General features: G+C 35.7%; 1 protein-coding gene across 1 annotated transcript in view; it reads right to left on the reverse strand.

Moving 5' to 3' along the window:
* The window catches only part of pps (protein partner of snf), a 98,751-nt gene that overhangs the window by 59,220 nt on the left and 22,168 nt on the right, over positions 1–17,363 (reverse strand). Inside the window, exons 4-7 of the mRNA XM_071585635.1 lie at positions 15,973–16,176; positions 8,240–8,514; positions 5,608–6,063; positions 2,495–2,756 (exon numbers count right to left, since the gene is read on the reverse strand). Of these exons, the coding sequence (XP_071441736.1) occupies positions 2,495–2,756; positions 5,608–6,063; positions 8,240–8,514; positions 15,973–16,176 (1,197 nt within the window). The remainder of the gene's footprint in view (positions 1–2,494; positions 2,757–5,607; positions 6,064–8,239; positions 8,515–15,972; positions 16,177–17,363) is intronic.

Here is a 17,363-nt window from a genome sequence, read left to right on the forward strand (position 1 = left end):
TTAAGGGCATCAATGGAATCAATGTGAGGCATTCTCAGCTGGAAGTATTACATTTACATAAAAGAGGTGACTAGAGACAGGGAATCGGACAGTATATTCCATGAAAAGTTATAATTACACCCAGCGTATTTACTTTTAAAAAATTTTCCAGGACAGCTTCTGAAAAACACAACTTAATGAAGTCAAATCAATAGGCGAGTGATATTTGCACTTCCACCCTTACCTAGGACCTGCAGCACATACACATAGGCATAGTTGGTGTTATATGCAAAAAATTAATCTAGTCATAAGCCAAATTTAAGAGTAATTTAATGAAGCCAGTGATTCAAATAGATCATGACCCTCTAGAACAGATGTTATCAATAGTTTATCAGACACTGTTCGGTTTTAGCGCTGCAGTTTTTCTTTTCATTAGTACACCAGTTATTTCAAATGTAATTTTCCACAGGCAGATATTATTGATTGAAATGGTAATCAAATTAATGCCAAAATAATTGTCAATCCTTTCCTTCCTCAGTTCTCACCTCTAAAATAACCCAGGTTCGTCCACTAAAAGTGATCATCCTACCATTTTCCAAAAAAAATTGAATGTCTTTTAATTCTCATTCATAGTACATTAGTAATGATATGAAAAAAATGCTCAACTCCAGAGGAAATCCTTATTGTATAAACAATGCATTACTAAAGAAATTAATTGAATGCAAACAATGTGTCCAATGAAATAAAATTTCCTTTTTTCCTATCGGATTCACATCATTCAGCTATCTCCTTAATTTATCACCAACAGAATCTTCACCAATACACTAAGAAGAGTTGAAAACCATACAAAACCAAATGACCAACCATTTTATGACAACCTTCAGCAGGGGTAAAATCCTTTTCAGGATTCCCGATGGCAATGAGAGTAATTTAAGTTGACAGTTGCTTAGACCAAAATTAAAAAGAAATAGAAGGAAATACAGAGGAACATTGAGGCAACGTTGAAATAAATCTATTTGTCCCAAATCCATCACACCAAAGAAAATATTCATTGCAAAGAAAAACAACATCAAATACAATTTAATTTAAAGTAGACATCACTCAAATTATACCTCAAATAAACATCATTAAAGAGTTAAGCGCAAACTGAATTTGTTTCAATAGAGAAAGAAGCATTTGCTGCCAGGAGTGTTAAGCAAACAAAAATACAAAGACAAATGCTTATCTGATGGCATAATTTGATCTAGAGTGGACATCTGCCCAATGACTCAAACCATGAAATTAGCAACACTAATGCTTTTAGCACAGATGTTGAGATTTCAATGGTTTTAACCTTCCATCTAGAAAGTCCCACTGCTGTGCATCCTGAGATGTGCTTCTCTTACTTGTCCAGTGAACCAAATGATCATGATCATTTCCCTATAAGTACCTCTCACAGAAAGCACTGCGCATGTAGCACTAGACCAGCACTCCCACATTCCCTCCACAACAATACATTCACCTTAAATGAACAACACTTACCACCTCCTCTCTTCATAACTAAACAGATTAATGTTTGCTACTATCACTAACTCAATGCAACTAACTATGCACTAACGCAATGTACATTTTATGAATAATTTATAAACATACATCGGGAGATGTGTAGATGAAGTGTCTAAGAATAGGTTTTCTTATAGGAGCTTTGGAACACCATAAGCCAATCTATCTTTTTAATCACATTCAACAAAAGAACAATACAATCTCTAATCTGCAATTGCTAACTTTAAAAGATGTTCATAGGTCCAGAGAGGACTAACCATGAAAATGAATGAGGCATATTAAATAGATTTCTCCCCATTCCAAAATCACCAGGGGGCCACTTCACCCAGACAATTTATTGAATAATTCAAGTCTGCTGGATTAGTGCTGCAACTAATGTTGATATGCTGCAACATTGCTACCACTAACATAGAGATGAAAGCATCCATAAATTAATTTTACAAGCAGAACTACAATCTTAGGCCAGATTTCGGATCAACCCTCATAAAACACAGTACTGTGCTCGTAATCCCCAACTAACATCCTAAATAATCCTTAAACACCATACTAACCATTAAAATACCTTATTCCCTGGCTATGCATACCTTCTGCATCCCTTGATTTCACCAAAAATGCCTATTCTTTTCCTCCCACATACCACACTTTCCCAACAATCTCCCTTCTATCGCAGCCTTAAGCATTAATATGTCCATTATAGATACCAAATGTAAAAGGTTTTTGATCATATACAGTAAATGTCATAGCTATTACAATGTGTGAACTAAAATACAGATGTTTTTATAGCTTATGGAAAATAAATATAGCTATTGCATAAACATGAGGCCCTACAATGATTATGCTGCTAACATGATTTATTTTCAATCTAACTTAGATTGACATATCAAATTGCCCATTTTTATGCTTATTATCCCACTGAGTCTAACTTGTTTATAAATAGTAAACAATACTAACGGCTGATTTTCAAAATACTTACAGACATCTCCTGTTGTTCTGATTCCACTGATATCACCAATGTTCGTCAAACACACCTTAGGCTGCTGGACAACTTCTACTTTAGGCTGAACACCATGCGTGGACATGACAACTGTTGTTACTGTTGGTGATGAGCCCATAGCAAGTTTAGGGGGTTTGGAAACTGCAACGAGTGTAGGTGCAGCCTTTGGGGCTATGGAGACAGGCACTTGAGATGTAACAACTCTCTGGGTGGTGATGACAGGCTTTGCTTCTGCGGGGGTCTGCCAAACAAGGACAGCATTTCAAATTTTGACAAATATTAAAAAATGTCTGCACACTAATAAATTTAATAAACATTTAAGGAAATCAATAATACGACCATATCAAATCAATTCTGTTGAAACTTGATATTTTGTATGGAAAAGTTTCATTCATCAGTAGCTGATTATATTATCCAAGGTAAAAATTTCAATTATCGGACAAGTATTTGTATAAATAAATAGCCTATTGATTCAACTTCATTATAATTCACATTAAAGTGATGCAACACATTAACCAACAGAACGAAACATCCTCTAAACTGCAAGTATCCCATCCGCATGGAAAAGGATTGTAGAATGCAAATATTCAGGTATTTTCAGAGATAAATCAAAATTAATCCAATGGTTTTTCCTCTTGAATAAGATTCCAGGACAAATTCTAAACAACTCCATTACATATATATGTTTACCAAGTCATTGTCTGTAAAAAGAAAATGCTCTTGCATGGTTCGTGAAGTGCAATCTCTTCTGATTTGCTCGTTTGAAATCCCGCGATTTGACCGAGCATCTTTTAGAATTATACTAGAAAGAGAAAGATGAATGTCAAACATTCTGCAAAGACATGATAGTTTCTAGATTGTTTCCTAGCTGTGAAAGGTAAAAGTTTAAACAGAAGATCCATTTGAATTCTCTGGCTTAGTTTCCATCATACATTATTTTTAGAGCATCCCTCTGAACAGTGGAATATTTGAGGAGTCAGTTCTTTTTTTATTTACCCAGTCAATGTCTGCTCCACATTTGTACTTTCATTTTCACATAGTTAAGCCTAAAACTCAATAATAATAGTAAATGTCTTTGCATCACATTTACCATTGAATTATTCTGTATCTCATTATAATCTTCTGTTAGGTGAAACATAAAGAAATGCTGACTGAATCCATTCATCCAATTTATGTTGAAATTATCAAAATCTTAAAGTGATCGGCAAAACCACTTCTCCCTCACTCTATAAGAATTTTTTCCATGTGCTCTCTTCCTGGTCCTCTTTCAAGGAGTGTGAGACCAGCAGAAGTATGAACCCCATCAGCAAAAAGAACAATTAATTCTCAGAGAAAAATATGAAGCCTTATCACTTTCATTCATTCGCTATTGGCTAAACAATTTCACTCTCATTTCGTGAAGTATATGTTTGAAAGGTAAGATCAACATGAGAACTTACAGAACAATCATAACTACCATGACTAATCATTTCCAACTTCAATTAACTGAAGCTGAATGTGTACTGAAATTTCAATTTTTTGAAGGCCTTATCAAAAAATATTGGCAAATGATCGCATTCAATTACCTTCTTTACCAGAGTAAAAATGAAATTTTAGCAATCAATACCATGCACTTATATACGAACATAAAGCCAGAGTGCCTAATGCTTAAATATTAAAGGGTAAAGGCGGGCAGAATCAGAAATCACTGACGGATGTGGGTAATATTCAAACTAAATCATTCAACCAACATGAAAATCAGATCTTAAAGGTTCGCAAGACCTTAGGCTAACTGACATGAATGGAAAATATGAGCAATAGATGAGCAAACGATTGTGAAATGAAAACTTGGACAAATCTATTGCACAGATCACATCATTACGGCAGGCCCTTGCCACTACGGACGATATGGGGCCGGGAATTGTATAGAATAGACAAAATCCCAATTATACAAGTTTTTATGTACGTGACTCCATGGAACATTTCCACTTTGATCTGATGCACCCTTGATTGACATTGACTTCAAACAACTCCACATGATTCATTAGAATACATTAGCTACAAAGTGTGAGAAGATACCATTTAGATATGAAATAAACTATATATCACCGATTTTCTCCAATAATTGATTTTCTCCTATAGTTGAGTATTTTCATTTATTCATGCTTAATTACTGAAGTCATTTTCTTAATACATGAGAACCTGAGCTACCTTGCCATTTGACTTGTGCAAACAGTTGTCCAACGTCAAAATCTTGAGGAAAAAACAAAATTATTTTCATTTAGTGTAGTTTTGATGCTATAAAGCAAGTTTCAATACTTTTTAACATTCAGGAGCCTTATTTTAATTATGGAATTGAGGCAGTTTAAGGGCACGGCAGTTGTTCATCACCAGTTCTTGCATTTTTCACGCTTCATGATGTTCACATCAAAATCAATGTCATCCCTCATAATTTTGAATTGATGTGCTACATGAATTGACTTTTTCATGCGTTCTTACTATGCATAAATTACATAACTAACTCCTATTCATGCAATGCACACACATTTTGAATCTTTGTCTGGCTGATTGAGGATACAAATTTAAATAGATCAAACTTCTGTCACCAGTAGTGCTCGTACTACCTCGCCATAACCGCAGAAATTCTTCCACGAAACTGTTCACATTACGGCTCTCAACCGTGTTCGTTAAGTGTACATAAAAGCAACTAATGCAAAAAAGTTTCTTTATACACGCTAATGTACATGAGTGACCAGCGGGAAAACTGGAAATGAAATGGTGTTAATACAGGGTTCTAAATATGTTGGAAAAATATGAAATTAAAAGGGACGTGATAAAAATTTTGTAGATTGCAGGAAAACATAAATTCCAATGATGCAAAAACGGAGTTTGACTGCATTATGGATTATGGAAAAGAGGATCATAGTGGGTATATCTTTGTCACAGATATTTCCATTACTTGTCTTCTCTGAAAATAATGTAATTCATACAAGAACATTGGTATTTAATTACTTGGATGGCAAATAATTTGTTTTAGTATTACATATTCTTTCATTTTCTTAGCTGCATTTCGAAAATATCCAAGGAGAACATGCCATTGCAAAACAACTTACAATAGACTTCCCCGGAATTATCATTAGCCCCTGTGGCACCGTGGTATGCTGAGCACCATGTTTCCTCTCCAACACTGCCGGCATCATCATCACTTTCACGGGCTCTTTGGAGGAAACACTGCCGATTGTTTCTGTCCTTGTGATTGTGGGATTAAGATCCAGTTGTTTCAAAACAGGCACCAGACACGCACCAGTACCAACATTGCTGGGGGGCACCAGGGAAGCAGCAGTAACTGCGGCTAGTGAGGGTGAAATGTTGGCCATTGCACTGCTGGCGGCCAAAGCTTTCTGCGTCACAGGAGGGGGCGGCTTGGGAATTATGGGGGCATTCGGGGTTACATGTGCACCAGAGCCACGAGCACCACGTACGCTCCCTCCTCGACCGGCTCGCCCTCCTCGGCCTCGGACCCCTGAGCTGGACCACCTCCCACCAAGACGTCCCCCTCTTGCTCTCCCCTGCAACACACAACATTTCCGTGCCATCAAAGTTCAGCTCAAATTGCAGCAACAAGTACACACGGAGAAAAAATATTCACGCATGAAAGATGGCGAACAATTAATATCCCATATGCTTCAAATAAAAAAATAACATTAATACTATCTATTTTCTTACCCAACCAGACTCAGTAAATAATTATAATGATTACCGATTGTTTAGCCAACATTTCGTGGAATGAATTTCGTCAAGAATAGTACAAAAGTATACGCACAAAACTCAAATGCAGAGATAATTGGAGGACAAAACGGGGCACTGTAAAACATCAATTTTAAATACATTAAAAAGTCAGTCCCATTAGCTCCAAGCTAAAAGATCATCAAAATTAAACAACAAATAGGTGCCACCTTTGAATGCCTTTTTCAAAACTGACATCATTTACCACTCAGGGATCCCTAGGTAATACATCTGTTGAGCATTTTTATACCCATCGCATCGCAGATTTCTCATTTTTTCAAAACCTCAGTATGGTACATCAAATCCTTCTCCCTTACAATCATTATGATTTTGATTTACATTCCACTCTGATGGGCAGGGTTGTTTCATATCCTTTCATAGAAGTAAGTACCTCAAAAACATTAGACGAATTATATGAACCCTGCTAATCTTTTTAAAAGCCAAGACACCTGGTAGCTTTCCTTTGTAATAGCAACACGATTTTTCAACGAAACATTAAGACACTATTGCACTCCAGAGACAAAGGAACAGTTTAAACATTAGAATTCTAAAGGGGGATGGTGAATCAGCCAAAAAAGTGATGACCATGGTTTATAGGGACACGCACAGAATAATTCACATTGATTACTCGCAAAAAGGAAAGACGATAAATGTAGAGTATTAAGCCTCGTTGTTGCACCAGTTGAGCCAAGAAATCAAGAAAAAACATCCTCATATGGCATGGAAAAATTTCTTCCATTAAGACAATTCATGGGTGCAGTTTTGATGGTGAAAATAATGGAATTGAAGTTCAAATTATTACAACACTCATTGCACTTCCAGAATTGAATGTCAGTGATTTTCTCATTTCCATACTTGAAACAATGGCAGAGCAGAAAACTGTTCATGACAAACGAGGAATTCATTGCCAATACAGATGCCTCAGTATGTTCAGGACCTTCTGAAATCCTACTTTTCGGTTGGCTTAAAATTTGAGAAAAACTGGGAAAAGCTTTTTGAGCTATAAGGAAATAATGTAGCAAAATAAAAAAATCCAACCATAATAATTTATTTCTCTCTTTTCTCCAAGGGGCTTATTGACTATACATAAAAAATGAAACATTTTTGTTCACCTGACTAAATTTTTTTATCCATGTAAATTTTATTTTTAAGATGTCATTTCTTCCACTTACTGCAAGAGATCAGAACAACATTGTCTGACTGTGTTAGGGGTTATATTTGGGTCAAAATTAGTCTGGTGTGTATTCACCTTGTCTCACACACCCTGGCGGTGGCTTGCAGGGTACTAAAAATACTAATGAATAAAGAAAGTAGCCCACCTGTAATCACGACAACTCATTCAGTGGTAAAGTTTTCAACATTATTTAGTACACAGAACAGACTAAGTTAATTTTAAATAAATCACAAATACCCCCATAATTTTAACTTTGTATAAATTAGAAATATGCCTGAATAATGCACAGCAGAGTTTTGGCAAAACATAAAATAAATGAATTTAGATGGTTTAGGACTATATAGACTTCATTCTTCATTGCGAGAATAAAAAATATCAGTTATTTGACTTGCCGATTCTCCAACCGCTACAGTATATATGTAGTACCACTGCCTCCAGAGTGTACAAGCATGCAGCACCATGCATTCCAGTCTGTTGTAGCAGTTTCACCAAATTATTCTCAAAATAATATCTGCACTGGCATTACCACATTAAAAATGAAATTTTGAGAATTTGCTCCTCATATATATTACAATTTTGCAGCATTTAAATATACCCAATTCGGCAAGTTCATCATTTTTCTCAGACAACTTGTACAACCATGTGCAAGAATATAGATTTTTATTCAATTTGTTATGAAAATCATGACTGATTAGAAAGTAGCCCACCTGTAACCACGACAATGGGGGGAGAAATGTCAATGAGTTAGTGTATACCCAATTCATGGCATTATATATAGAACTTACACGACCCCTTCCCCTGCCCCTAGACCTCGAGGGCTCCCCGTAGCTCTCCCCACTGTCACTTGATTCATCTTCATCCTCATCCTCGTCATCTTCATCGTCAGACGCATCCACCCGGTGCATCCTCCTCCCACTGTGGCCTTCGGCAGATGCACCGGATGAATAGGGCCCCTGGGAAGAAGAATTCGGAGGTGCGGATCCAGGACCAAGGGAAGTGTAGCAATGATCCATTCGAATTGTGTCTGTTATAATGGTCTGCTCATCTGTCGATAACATGTCTGAAATTACAAAAATGCTTTATTTTTAAAAACATTTCCCAACAAAAATGCATACAACGGCAAGAATAGTGAGATGTTTAAACATAGTAATGTGTTAAGAAGCAAGAAACCACCAACCAGTTAAGCTATGCCAGTTTTATCCCTACAAATCAACATCTTGTTTAGTGCAAATTTAAGAAACATATATGTACATGGCGAGGAAACAAGTTTCAAGTTTAGGTAGCATTTACCTCTTTAAAACTAACAATATAATTGAGCCTGTTAATAATTCTCACCACTTTTCAGTGAAAATATAACCATGTTGACCCCCATGCAAAAGTTGATATTCCTTTTCACAATTTAAACATACCCTTTCAACAATGTAGGAATTCTTAGGGCTCATTACTTTGAAATTCTATTGAAAAATCGATAATGAAATCAATTTAGATAATTTTTTGTCTAAATTAATCAGATATTCACATCTGGTAAAACCATGGAAGATGCTGAAAGAGGAATTGCCTAAGGCTACCACATGCATCCAAGCTAATGAAAATCTGCCCCTTAAACAGATGCATACGTATTCCTTTCTTGACCTACTTCACACATGACTATGTTTCATAGTGAGGAATTAGAAGTAAGGTGAATCATGAAAATTGTCACTTTTTCCATAAACTACATAGATTTTATGGAATGTTGGCAATTTCACAATTCATTAAAAACCCCTATGGATTCAAAAACACACTGACTGGAGCCAATGCATGACCCCATATTCAAAAGGTAAAATGGAGCAAGGGAATGGATGAAAACCTTAAAACCTTAGTACAATAATAAAAAAAACCATTTAAAATTTCAATTCAATAAAACCAGTTTAAAACACTGCCTCTTAAATCCATCCCACTTAATTAGATTCTTTACAATTCTCCAGAACTTTCCCATGAAGGCCATCAATCCACTACTGCTTTACACCCTGCTATTGGCCGCTCTTAACATTGATTTTCTTTCCCCTTTGTATGCCTGCAACCCATTTATATCTTACATTATCTGCAGCCCTGCCATTCTCTCTCAAATCTCACCACCACTTATACGAGGGTCATCCGGAAAGTAGTACCCGTTCGTGCCGCATGAAGTGCTGACGACGCGAGTAGCCGCTGGACGAGGTCAGATAGCTTCAGTGGCTTGTCTGCCTTCTCTGAGCCAAGTTGCGTGACGCTAGCATTGCCTGTGTTGTTTCTGTGATTGTTTACAATGTTTAAAAAAATTGAGAACGCCGCCAGTTGTGAAGTGAGGGCAGTGATTAAATTCCTCAATGCAAGAAACGTTCGCCCATGTGATATTCATCGCCAATTAAAGGAGGTGTATGGAGACAATGTAATGGACGAGTCGTCTGTTCGGCGGTGGTGTCGCAACTTCAACATGGGGAGGGGGAACACACACGACGATGAGCGTTCGGGGAGACCGTCTGTCATTACAGACCAACTGGTGAGCTCAGTTGACGAATTCGTGAGGAACGATCGGCGCGTCACAATTGATGACATCTGTGAGCATTTTCCCAATGTTTCTCGAACAATTGTTCATGAAATTGTTAAACACCATCTGCATTATGCAAAAATTTGTGCAAGATGGGTCCCTCGCAAGCTTACAGATGAGCACAAAACCAAGCGTATGGCTGCAGCACTGACGTTTTTGGGACGTTATTCTGATGAAGGAGACTCTTTCTTGACTCGCATAATTACTGGTGACGAAACATGGGTTTGTTATGCATCACCTGAGAGTAAACGACAGTCAATGGAGTGGCATCATGCTCATTCACCAAACAAACCAAAAAAATTCAAGACAGTTCTGTCCACCAGGAAACTCATGGCAACCATTTTCTGGGATCGACGAGGTGTATTGCTTATTGATTTTATGGCCCGTGGAGACACTATTAATGCCAATGCGTATTGTGAAACATTAAAGAAATTACGGCGGGCAATACAAAATCGGCGGCGAGGTCTATTGTCTACTGGTGTCATTCTCGTTCATGACAATGCCAGGCCTCATGCAGCTGGGATAACACAAAAACTTTTGCAGCAATTCAAATGGGAAACTTTCGACCATCCACCGTATAGCCCGGACTTGGCCCCTTCAGATTTTCATCTCTTTACAAAGCTTAAAGACTTTTTGGCAGGAAAAAGATTTGACAGCGATGAAGAACTTAAAGAAGGAGTGACCCTGTATCTCAATGAGCTGGCGGCGAAGGACTATGCAGCAGGAATACAGAAACTTGTCACACGTTATGACAAATGCCTTAATTTGCTTGGAGATTATGTTGAGAAGTAGTTTAAAGTATCCTCTTTCAAATAAAATTTTTTATGTTTGTTAATATTTACTTTTGTGTCTTTATTTCACGAACGGGTACTACTTTCCGGATGACCCTCTTACATACACCAAGCCAGGTAAAACCTATTTCATCATACTTTTCTGCCCGCCCCCCACCAAACTATTTGCTCGATTATAATAGGAAATTAATAAGAAAGATCTTCTCTTTTTTGGTCATCAGAAATTAAGGTACATCAAGACGCTGTCAGGAGGATTCACAAAAATTTTCAAAATTCATTTTTTTATAATGTTACATTATTAAGCTTTTATTGGCATTGTACCTTGGCAAAAGGCAAGTGAAAATTGATTAGAGATCATACTGAACTTTTTAGGTTTTTCATTGCATTTATCCAGTGATCTGAATGCCAATTAAGAAGGTAGAAATTAGCACCACAAGCAAATACTTAACATGCAAAGTCTTGGTAAAAAATCATAAATCATGGACATAATGACATTTTGTCAGATTTTTTGTTTTGCCAGCAAGCAACTACGTATAAACAAGCAGCAAAGCCATGGATCATTTGAAATAGCCTCAAGATAGTGTGCCATAATATCATATATCACCAAGCCTCTCCAGGCCCTACGCTTTCTCCTGAATATTCCCAACATACATCACAATATTATATCAGGCAGGATCACAAGAAATTTGTAAGCTAAGGTTTTCCAGATTGCGATGTCACACTATAAGAATTCTATTTTACCTACATGAATAACCAAATGACTTTCACTGGTCATGCATTTGCAATTGGTTTCACTCTAAGTGAAATGCTAACAGCAAAACTAATATCAAATAAATATTTTTATCTTTTGGACTCGAATATGGGTTTCTTCGAGAATTTCATAACTTTTAATGTCAAAGCTATTGCAGTAGGAACTAGAATTTCTATCCCACGAATTTATGAAGCCCTTGACTTCATGTAATTTGTTATGGACAGCTGTACATTTAACCCAACACAGAAAAAATTCAATTTTATACTTTGAATCCATAATTTACACTATATTTCACCATCCCTCAGATACAGCATGCCAATTTTAAACATTTAACCCTCATACTGAAGGAATTCCAATAAGTTAAACGTGAAACTAATTTTTATTTTACCCCATGTTTCATTGTGAACCAAGTTTATCAATATTTATTCATACATGGATTTATTAAAATCATTTTCTTACTGTACCACTTCGTTATCAAGGCATATTATCATCATTATCTTATTGGCCATCTAAGAGTTCACCTGCAGGCATATCAACTTCAACTGATTGAAATGTTTTTGTTTTTCATGCAAGAATGACTTTTTTCATACTAAAAGGACACCATAGATGTAGCATTCCTTAGTATAAGATATCATTTAATTTTAATTTTGCTATAATAGATTTTTTTAAATTAACACATCAAAAATCAAGCAGAAGATTGAAAATCCGGTAAAAGTACCCAGAAATGTCTGGGAGGTTGAATATTCACATTTTGGATCTGAGAATAACAAAAACACAAAAAACTGCGGCCAAAACTTTTCATAACCCATAGTTATTTCATTAGATTTAGGTCATACTCTGTTAATAAAAAATAATGATCTCTAAACCCTGCAAAAGCATTATATTGATGATGATATTGAAAACTTAAAAACATATTCATCACTTCCTAGGAGCCCATCAATGCATACTATAACAAAAAACACGTCGACAGTAAAACATTAATTAACTATGAATATATGGTACTACTCCCATATTGTAACATATTTTCCTGATTAAGAACAGATAGTAGCAATTTTCTACAAGATAAGATACATATCTAGTAGAAAAGTGCAACTCTCCATTTTTTTCATGTTCGAATTTCACCACATTATGCCTGGCACTACTCAATATTCCGCTAAATTCCATTAGAGAAGTTCTACTTTGCTTTTTTCATGAATTTTTTTACAAACACATGCAATTTCCATCAAAATTACATGTGTTCGTATGAACAAATTGATATTCATATTCCTCAATTTAATTTAATCCTGCAAGAAAGCTACTTTTTGAGGAATCTAAATACTGCTATAATATATTTTCCTATCATCCTCAATTTTAAAATTGTTTTCACTGGCCCCCTTCAAAAACTAAATCTAAGGCTTCGCTGTATATCTCCACTACTAACCACACTTAAGAACACAAAGGTTGATTTGATAATAGGTGAGAGTAGGCCTAGCCCAGTACTAAGTCATATTTGGGGAACGATATTCACACTACCGGTTCGGGGAACCATTTCTTTTCCCTTGTGCCTGCAATGGTTTCCTAGGACGATCTAATCGCTGGCAAATCACACCATTTGGGCAAAGCTGAGGGTGCCCAGAGGCATCAGCTGGATCTTACAGCCTGTAGCCCAACCCTCAACCTACTGTCCAGTATGTGTGGAAACCAATTTGTCAGATTAGATATGTCTTATATTCTTAAATAAACACTTATTAATCATTAGATTAATTGGAAAAAACAATTTCACTTTAAAGCAGCTGTTATTGTTATGAAAATGTTGTAATGTTATTTCCAATACCATAAAAATGTTGTCTCCTGAAAATAAATATTTTATTGCACTATCCAAACTAATACCAGTTTTTTACATAAAAAAGGAATAAGGTACTAAGAATATATTTCAGTGAGGCATGATTTCTGGAGACATTATATGACCCCTTGCACCATAAAGTGAGTCAAGAAGTATGTGCAATATCATATTTCACAGGGTCTGCATCTCAAAAATAAAAGCTACTGCACAATTGCATATTTTTTTGCTTTTGTAGAAACTTCTAATGCTAATTTATTACATTATTTGTCCGCATCATTTTCTTTCAATTCTTTACAGATCTTTCAAATTGGATTTCCAGCTCCATGAAACAGACTTTGGATCTCAAATATAATCTTAGACAAGAATTTTAGTCAACATAAAAATGCTTACATGTTTTATTAAGTGCAAATACCAAAAGCCAAAAGGAATACCAAAAACTCACAAACACCAATTTTACATGCATAAATAAAAAAAAAATATTAGCACATCCTGTCTCTAAACTACCCATAACATTATGAAAACGACGAAAGATTAAAATAATTCAATTGCTTACAACAAACGAGTGGAATCCTGAAGAAACGAGTAATGTTCAAGATGCAATTTATTACCCCATGATTTATTTCTGAATTTAAATTGACAATATGTATTAAGGCACACTAAGTGCACACACTGTGGTAGTTTGGTTTGTGATGAAACATCTGCATGAAAAAGAAAATTGTAAAAGTGGACCCATATTTGGACAAGGGTAAATTTTCCCCAGTGCTTCCTGCTGCCCCCAATGATTGAGTGGACATGCCTTTCACAGCTCATGCACTTAACACAGGACCAAACCATTACTGCTACGTCATGGCATGCATGGATTAACGGGATGCATGTGAAATCTATGTGCTGAAAATCCATGCATGGATTTACACTGTAATTCTGATCATCAAAGATTGATTTTTTAAACCGATTTCGTCAGCTGAGATTGTCAGCTTGAATAGGTGCTAAATAGTAAGCTGAGCTTCAACCAAGTTCAACCAAGGAAATAATTAGTGTGAGATACATAACTGAGATTGATATGTGAAGTATATTCGGGTCTGTGGAAGTCTGGTTCATGATCAAAGATGACATTTAAATGAAAATCATGTATGTATATGAAGGAGATACAATAGTGCTGTTTCACGACATCCCCCCACTGAAACTCCAACTCAACAACGTGCATTGCATTTGGTGGATGCGGAGGATTATGGTTTATTCATTATTTCTGATATTCAGAAACACAATTTATTAATTCCAAAGAAACTGCGGGAGATACCGCAACAGTAACTTTCAATGGAGTCATCCGCTAATGTGCATTTCAATGCAACAATTTATTAACCTCATCAAGTAGATTTAACTTCTCACACACAATTAAGATTGGCAACCAGGTAGTCTTAATCTTCAATTTTATCAATTTGCCATTAATCTTAACTCACTGTCTATTAGCCGTCAAAGAGGTTCAATAAATAGTTTAAGTCTGATATACGATGTCAGCATTTATACATCAGTTTGTGGAAGAGTGATCAAAACATTATAAACCTGTTTCTAATGCACCTACATTAATTATAAATCACATGCATATTAATCAAAGTTTTGATATCATCAGTGTTAGCAAATGTAGGCAGCAGGAATATTTACAGAGGAAATATAATTACAAATACAAGACAGCATTTTCAGTGTTGTAACACATGTTTAAACATGTAATTTCAGAGAAAAACATTCAAAATATTTAGATCTTCACATTTAAACTGCACATTCTCAAATCGTTTCAAGATGTAATCTATAATGTTTTGCCATGTTTATAGAATCAAACTAGTCCAACCACCAAGATCAACCTAAAATATTATTATCATTATGGCAATATGAAAATGCATGCTATTGAAATCATTTTTATTGCACTAAATTCAGTGGAAACCAAAAGGAAAGCTAGAAGGAGACCATGAAATTGCCATTACTTATAACAAGAACTTGATGCGGCAAGTGATATTTCAGGAATTGTGATTGCTTATTAGATCAAGATTATATTATAGTTTTGATTATTTCAAATCAAATGTTGAATGCATCACCATGAAAATTAAGCTGACATCTACCTCACATACATAATATAATTCAAGTAAAGATGCAACAGAGTTATTACTATTTCCTGTGTTATTTTTAATGGTGCTTTATGGTAATTACCTATGCCTTACAAAAACTCATAAAAGTAAGACACAAAATGTTATTTCTCTTGTAATAATATTTTTAATACTCTAATGCCTTTTCTTACAAATAAAGCAATAATTAATGTCAATACTGATAAATTCTAAATACTGCAGTTAAACAGTATGGAATTGCATCAGGAAAGCATTGTTTTCTTTAAGTTATCATACTCGAAAGCCTTTAATCACATGCAGGATCAAAATTTAGCTAACGTCCTGAAAGTGTTTCATGATGTCAGATTATGCCAAACTACACTGCCATTACATTATAATTAACAAATCAAAAAGTGATTGTAGGAATGAATCACTTTGACCAGTTTAAATCAATACGATGATGAATGGAATCATCCCAAAACATTAAATACTAACCAAGCATAGCAGTAACTCCTTCCCCAAGGATTTGCTTGGCTTGTTCAGACTGTAGGGCCGTTTCGAGTCGCTGGAGTTGTTCTCGGTCCATTTCAAGAAAAGGATCCAATCCTTCACCAGTCGAGGCAGCACTTGTCCCTCCTGGAGTCGAAGAGGTACCTCCTCCCACCGATACCCCAGGGTTTGCTGCCCCATCAACACTGACTGCTTCATAAAACATTATTGCCCCAGATTTTTTACTTGTTACAAGCATGCTTATTAGATAATTACAATGAACTCATGATTATCCATTTACAATTGAATGCCAAAATATTTAGTCACAAAACAAAAACCATTAAAATGATATCACATAATGGTAACGATGTGACCAATAAAAAGCCAACTCTCCACCAATGACATACTATTTCTATGGAGTTTTGCAATGCAAACATGATTATCAAGTTACCAGGTTATCATTTGACATGAGAACTAAGTGGTTTTGGTTTATCATGATTCACTTATCACACAATTGTCCTTACAATTAACATGCTTAATATGAAACTAAAATAACAAAACTAATATTTTTCATAATTCAAGGAGAAAGAACTCGTTACTTTTACACAAATACCATTTTCTTAAACTTATTAGAGAAACACAAAATTATGGCAAAAAAATGTTCCCCGGAGAGGCAGTGTTTAAAGTGCACCTCCCTTGATAGGAAGAATACAGGAGAGGAATAATGCCATGCTCACCAATCAGCATTATTATACTAAACTTACCTGATGGCTCCTTAAAACTAACCACTGTAAATAAAACCTAATGACATATTTTCCAAAGGTTGGTTTTAAAATCAAATATACTTCAAAGCTGACGCACGGAATGTTAAAGCTTGCAAAATTTCAAACACAATTCACCAGCACAACAGTGTTAAAGGGAAATCGATAGATAAAAACATCAAATGTCTTTCGCTTCATTTGTCACATATTTCTGTCGCTATGCCCTTAAAACACAAGTTTATAATTATTGTATTAGACAATTAGTCTTGGTACTAAGTGGCTTGAAAGCCAAGACTACAAATAAATGGTGGATTATGAAAAAAGAAAGGAATATCAGAGTAGGGACAATATCAAATTTTAACAAATATGAAGTAAAATATTTAATTAAGCCATGAACACAGTAAGCAACCGGAAGGTCGCTTTGGTAGGTGATGGTTGAGTCCCTCCAGCACGAAGCCCTATACGGTGTGAGAAATTCATATGGTCATACAAGCAATGGTGAACAGCTGGGTCATAACCTCCTTATCTGGTACCCAAAAAATTCCACATCTTGGGGTTGAGCTGAGGGTGCCCAGAGAGGCTTGCCCGGGAATTGAACCTGAGCCTAAGGTCCAATGCTATACCACTGGACTACCA

This window comes from Hetaerina americana, unplaced genomic scaffold (assembly GCF_022747635.1).
Source record: "Hetaerina americana unplaced genomic scaffold, ioHetAmer1.1.p SCAF_2, whole genome shotgun sequence".
In the NCBI taxonomy this organism is placed as follows: domain Eukaryota; kingdom Metazoa; phylum Arthropoda; class Insecta; order Odonata; family Calopterygidae; genus Hetaerina; species Hetaerina americana.